Genomic DNA, 6000 nt, shown 5'->3' with positions numbered 1-6000 from the left:
AAGCCTACATGTAGTTCAAATACCACATCTATACAGGCTGTGTCTTTTCCGACATCTTCCTCATTCTTCACTGTGACTGCTTCTCCAAGAATAGCAAGTGTCTGAAGTCAAGTGAGGATGAGCTGATCTAACTCCTCCATGAAGCTTTCTCTTTCTGGCCCAGTGCCAGGAAAACTAAGGCCTTCGCCTGGTCAGATGGAAGCTTACAGAGAAGCGATTTCACCTTCCAGTCCTTTGCCTGAGTGTCCAGTAGAAACTTGTAGAATAAAACCAGGCTAAGCTGTTGTTCTCAAACATGTTTATTTGTTAACAGTTATACATGGCGTGTTACAGAAATTAATGGAAAATTTCTAAAAATTTCACTGTTGTTGAATGTATTGTACATAAAGTTAAAAATAATGTGTCCATATATGTTAACAAACTGTCATCTGAGGTAAAGTTAAAGTAGGTCTAGAAATGTACTGCAAACAGTCATTTTCTCTTTCTCATCTTTATTAAAAAAATATGTGTCAGAACGCAGAAATTGAAATGAACCAAACCCACAGAGTAAACATTTTTTTTTTTAAAAGAAGGTGCCCAGTACATGACATGATGGGGTTTCAGTAGACACTGGGATGAGTACGGATTATAAAAAAAGTCTTGTGGCATGGAAAGATCGAAGAGCTACGGGTCATGGGGACAGAATGACAGGTGGCGTTTCCCTGGTTTCAAAATTTAAAGTGACAAATTTAGTGCTAGTGAAGGATGAGGAATTAACAGTTGTTACACACGGATTTTCTATCGATCTAACCGGAACTGGGCAGACTCCCCATGGCCTTTTGGTATTGGCTCCCCGGCTCTTACTTGGAAATTCCACTGTACTCTTGGGATAGGATGTGGTGGTTCTGAGCTCACCAAACAGGGCTTGTTAAGGATCAGAATTCTGCCAAAGATAACATGGATGGCAGTTTAAAATCTTGACTTTATTTCCCTCACTTTAATGCATCACACAGGCATCTTTGTTAGGTTCAGAGCCAGTAACACTTTCAATCACATTCAATGAATGATGACAAGTCCACTGGGCTGTCACTTTCTGCTATGAAATTAACTCCAGACGGTGTACCCGAAACAGCAACATCGGTCAGCGTTCACTTTGAACATGTCACAAGCAACCCAAAGAATCGGTATAATGGTGTGATAACTGAGAGACAAACTCAAGACAGCCATAGTGAGGGAGGAGATTTAGCACCACTTGTTTAGAATCAGAATCTCGGACAACGGAGCAACTGAAGCCATGTCCCCCAGGGGAACTGCCTATCGTATCAAATCCCCAGAAAACAGAATCGAACCGGTTTCAGGACGACTCTCACGGTCATCACCACATCTTTCCCATTTTCCCCATTCAGGTGAAAGGATGACTTAATTATAAAATGGATGCACATTCCTGGAGAAATCATGTGGACCAACAGGTGATAGTTACAGAGGGGGGTAAATGGCCCTTCTCACTTTCCTGATTCTTTGGACCTTCCATGTTAGGATGACATCGACATATATTCTGTAAGGACATTTGGTCAGTTTACCTAACTGGGAAAAAAAATCACGTTCCAGTGACCCGATAGTGTAAAATTTGGGCCTCGAGCAGTAATGATTACCTTGAATTTTGATTTTTTTCTTTGTGAACAAGTATACCTTCTTTCAAACCACTTTACTTTCTATTGATATGACGAAGCACAGTACACAGGCCTATTTAAGTCAATCATATCAATGTCAATTCTACTTTCCAAATTTTAAAACCCAAGTAATAACAGTTAACCCCAAACCCAGTTAATCACACGGTCCTCTCAAGTTTTCTCCTTAGTGTTAAACCACTAAATTCAACATACTGGAACTGCATAGGAACATCCGGAGAACACACTTGACCTGTAGAACAATTCTCTGTAGGGCAAAAATATATAGATTCTTTATGAAAATCATGTGCTAAACATACGAACTGAACACTGCACTTTTTTGTCTCATAAATGTAAAAAAAAGGAAGCTTAAACTCTTCTGTTTCACATACAAACAGTCCAGTGATCTCTATGGGGGTTGGTGGTAGTGAAGAGGTGTGTGTGTGGGGGGAGAGGGCGTTTCAGAATCTGAAGGACAGGCCTTCAAAATGTGAACGTTTTCCTGTTTGCCAGCGATGGTGGATACTCTTGTGGAAAGGTTGGAGTAGACTGTGGGGTCACGTGCCCCCCTTCCTGTTCACTAGCTGCCGATTGGCCAAGTGTTCCTGCCAGCTGTCCCTAAACTCCAGCTTCCTCCCATATGCTCCACAGTAACATCTGGAGAGGGAGCCCCATCCATCAAGTTTGTCACATCCTGCACTCAATCTGCTACCTTCTCTACAGTGTAATGGCATTATTAAAAAGCATTTTCATTAACATTTATATTTACAAAAAAAAAAACTGGCATTTTTTTTTTTCATTAGAACTCCTTAAAGCCATTTCCCTTAAATATTTAAAGAGTTTAATGGTAAGGTTTTTTTTTTCAAGTTATAAAATAAAAATCCCATTTGAATTTTCTGATGTACAAAAAGAGAGATGAACCATTGTGATCCTGGAATCCATTTGCTATTCCGAATATCCATGTCACCACTGTTCCACTAGAAAGTCGGTTTTAAGATCCAAAACCACATTCCCAGGATTGTACCAGAATTATTTGGCAAATGACTTTTCTTTGAAAATGGCACGTGGAGAAGACACTTGTCTGCATAGCATCACAGCAGCAAGATATCGGAAAAATAAAAAATATCATTTTATTGTACTTAGAGTTTAGAGCTTCTGAGAAAATCAGATGCATTTTTCATCTTTCTCATCAATGGGATCCGATGTCCTTTCCAACTCACAGAATGAAGGTTCCAACCAAAAGCTGTCTTTTTCTTTGCCATGATGCAGAATAGTTAAAGGATTGTTTTGGCAACATTCTTGATCATAAAGAATAATCAACCACTTATTTGTCTTGTGATTTTCAAGTTAATTCATTTCATATGAGGCTTTTCTTTTCCAGTTAGATTTCCTCACCCATATCTAAAAAAAAGTCAAAAGCAATACAAAAATTTTTTACACCCATTAATTTTCAAACATGACAAAGGAAAGGGGGAAAATGGCAGACCAGGCCCTGTGGAGTGATGAGAAGATGTCGTCATGTCAAAAGGCATATGGATGAGGATACTGTAGTCACGGAGGACCTCTTGCTTTTGTCTGAAAGAAGTCAGCGCCAACCCTGTTGTCACTCTCTGAGGCCTGTCACTCCACATTTGATGTCTTTACAGCGGTCAAAGAGGTCGAAAAATAAAAGAGAATTACGATTTTGCAGACTGGGTCATCTTAAACCCATGTTAAGAGAGCTCCAAACATTTGTCGGGTAAGCATTTGCTTGGTTTGTGATTTAATGTTGGGTATGATTTTTTTATACTTTTTTGATTTTTTTTTTTTGTGCTGCCATAGTTATCTGCCATGGTTGCCAAAAACCCTTAGTTTCCTCTTCCAAATGAGTTCCATTGGGCAATCGTGAATTTTGTTGTGGGATGAGGTGAAGCAGAAGAATACAAGAGAGAGCCTGTCGCGATGCTGATTTCCATGCCAGTCTTGAAGCACCTGCCGTGAGCTCACCTCGATGCTACTTCTTAGGTCTGTTGATCTGCGCATAGAGAGGCTCCAGCTCCTGGGGACAGAGGGACAGAGTGAGAGCTGCTCTTTTCCAGATAGGATTTTCTGAGACAGCATGGGAAGGAAGGTTTGGGATTAGAACAGAAAGATGACAGTTTATGATGGATGACCTTAGGTAATTTTTGGATTATTTGATCATGATGCATGTCATTTTGGCGACTTTTTTTGAATCATCAAGAATAACTACTCACCCTGTTTTGCCCTTGGTTTTCAAACTGAAACTGGTTTCCCAGTTAGGGAAAAAAAAAGCATGGTGTATCAGAGAGAGCTGGACAAGCTGTGTGATGTGGACACGATCCTTGGCCTTTCTAAGCCTCAGTTTTCCCAACCACTGAATGGGAAGAACACTGTTTTTCCTACAGAGTTCTTGAGAGACTTGAGGTGATATATATATATATAAAGCATCTAGCACAGTGCTTGGCAGTAAGAAGTCTTCACAAAATGCTAACAATCAGCTTGAGACAAGTGGAGATTTTTCCAACAAAGTTTTATGAATGTCTACTTGAAACCGCTGAAATTCTATTTCAAACTGCTCTTTGGTTTCTATAAGCAGTGAGGACCGGGCACACTTTGGAGCAAGCAAAACAGCAATTAGGACTTTAGCTCTTAGTTAAGAGTTTCTAGGACCTGTTTGCATTCAACCTCCTGTTTCAGGGATGGCCTCTCATTTGCCTGTACCCATGAAAATGGCTGTCCTGAGACACAGGGGATTTTCACCAGTATATAAGGCAAACCTTCAGTCCAATGGTAGATGGGAAGTGGTGTTTAGCTCTGTTGAAACTACTTGACTTCCTCCTGTTGAAATGGCCCACGGTGCACTGGCCAAGCAGATCAGGTCAGGACTCTGGTCTTAAGCATACACAGGCCCTTCCTTTAATTGACCATTTGCTGTCACTCTTGGGTATTTGTGTCAGAATTAAACGGACAAGGTGACATCTTAATTGTGTCATATTTCTATATTAGCCTGTGTGTTGCCATGTGAGTATAGATCCTTTCTATTTGCTTATTCTCTGGAGCCATTAGATTTAACTGATATTCTGTGAGCCCTGACTATGTGTCTGGCACCATGTTAGCTATCTTAAAGTACATTTTTTTTTAACTTAACAAATCATCCTTGTCAAGTAGATGCTTTATTTATCCTTTGCAAGTGGGAAATCACACAGAGAAGTTAAGCAATTTTTCCACGGTCCTACAGCTAGTAAGCTTGGGATATGAGACCTAAAAGTAGGGTCCAGGGCTTTTCTAGTCTATAACAACAACTGTCATAAAAGAGAAAAGACCAATCCTTCAATCTGTAGTGTTGTAGAGTGCTTTGGAATTTATAAAGCACCCTCGTGTCTTATTTTACCTGCTTAACAGTCCTGGGAGTGGCTCTTATTCTTTCTGTCTCATTTTGCAGATAAAAACTGAAGGTCACAGAGGTGGTATGATCTTAAGGTCATTGTGCTGTACACCTTGTGCATTTAATAGATACTATGGTTTGTCTTTATTATAAAGGGGAAGTGGACTAGGAGATAATTTTGTCCAGATCCATCATTTGACAGGTGAAGGATCTGAAGCCTAGAGAAGGGAGTTTTGGTTTCCCCAGAGTCAAAGGTCACTTAGAAACCATGTCATGGACAGAACCCAAGACTCCTGCCTTCAAATCCAAGATGTCATCCTCTGGACCTCACTATGTCTGTATTTTTCCAGGGAAAGGCATCTTCCTATCCTTTGAGGCCCCCTATTCTGTAACAGAATACAGATTTGTCTCTCCATGCTTTCTACCTATGGGCTTCATATCACTCTTGGAAATGTAAAGAGTAAGTATGATCCTCCTCCAAATGCCTAACGACAGGATATATGGAAGCTCATTATTCCATATCCCACCTCTGGGTTACTGCTTGCCACGTCCCCATGCTATTTTACACACATTGACTTAGCACAGTAGGCGCTCAATGAGGATTTGTTGGATTGATGAATGACTATAATACAGTTTCTACTTTCTTCACTGTTCTGATCACTTTGTCCTAAATACCCTCCCGTTTGGCTTTATTCTCTCAAAATCTAATCTAGCAAAATCTATAGCAAGTTCATTTGTCATGCACCTAATCCATTCCCTGCCAATGCTTTGAAATGTTTCAAATACCTGTTGCAAGGCCAATACCAATACCAACCACATAACTTTACTGTGTGTTTGTGTTCTGGGGGTGGACTGGGTGGAGCCAAGGTAGAGTGGTGACATCAAGTACAAGTTCTGGGAAAGAACATGTTCTTCTGCCTATGCTGTGTTAGAGGATGTATCTTGATCTCTCCTGGGTAGAAATGCTCA

The 6000-nt window shown here is 40.4% G+C and overlaps 1 protein-coding gene across 21 annotated transcripts in view; it reads right to left on the bottom strand.

Annotated features, from left to right (window-relative positions):
- Positions 1 to 281: 281 nt before the first annotated feature.
- DAB1 (DAB adaptor protein 1) overlaps positions 282 to 6000 on the bottom strand; it is a 1107850-nt gene continuing 1102131 nt past the window's right edge. For 17 of the 21 annotated variants that reach the window (XM_072730801.1, XM_072730799.1, XM_072730814.1 and 14 more), the window contains one exon: positions 282 to 3684. Coding sequence is in view for 6 of the 21 variants with exons in the window: in XM_072730812.1 (XP_072586913.1) it covers positions 3640 to 3684 (45 nt within the window). In the remaining 15 variants the exon portion in view is untranslated. The remainder of the gene's footprint in view (positions 3685 to 6000) is intronic. The other 4 variants (XM_072730800.1, XM_072730811.1, XM_072730813.1 and 1 more) reach the window with 2 other exon arrangements.

The sequence above is a fragment of the Vulpes vulpes genome, chromosome 12, assembly GCF_048418805.1.
Source record: "Vulpes vulpes isolate BD-2025 chromosome 12, VulVul3, whole genome shotgun sequence".
NCBI lineage: Eukaryota > Metazoa > Chordata > Mammalia > Carnivora > Canidae > Vulpes > Vulpes vulpes.
The sequence above is the reverse complement of the archived record's forward strand: the minus strand, read 5'-3'. Positions and strand labels throughout refer to the sequence as shown.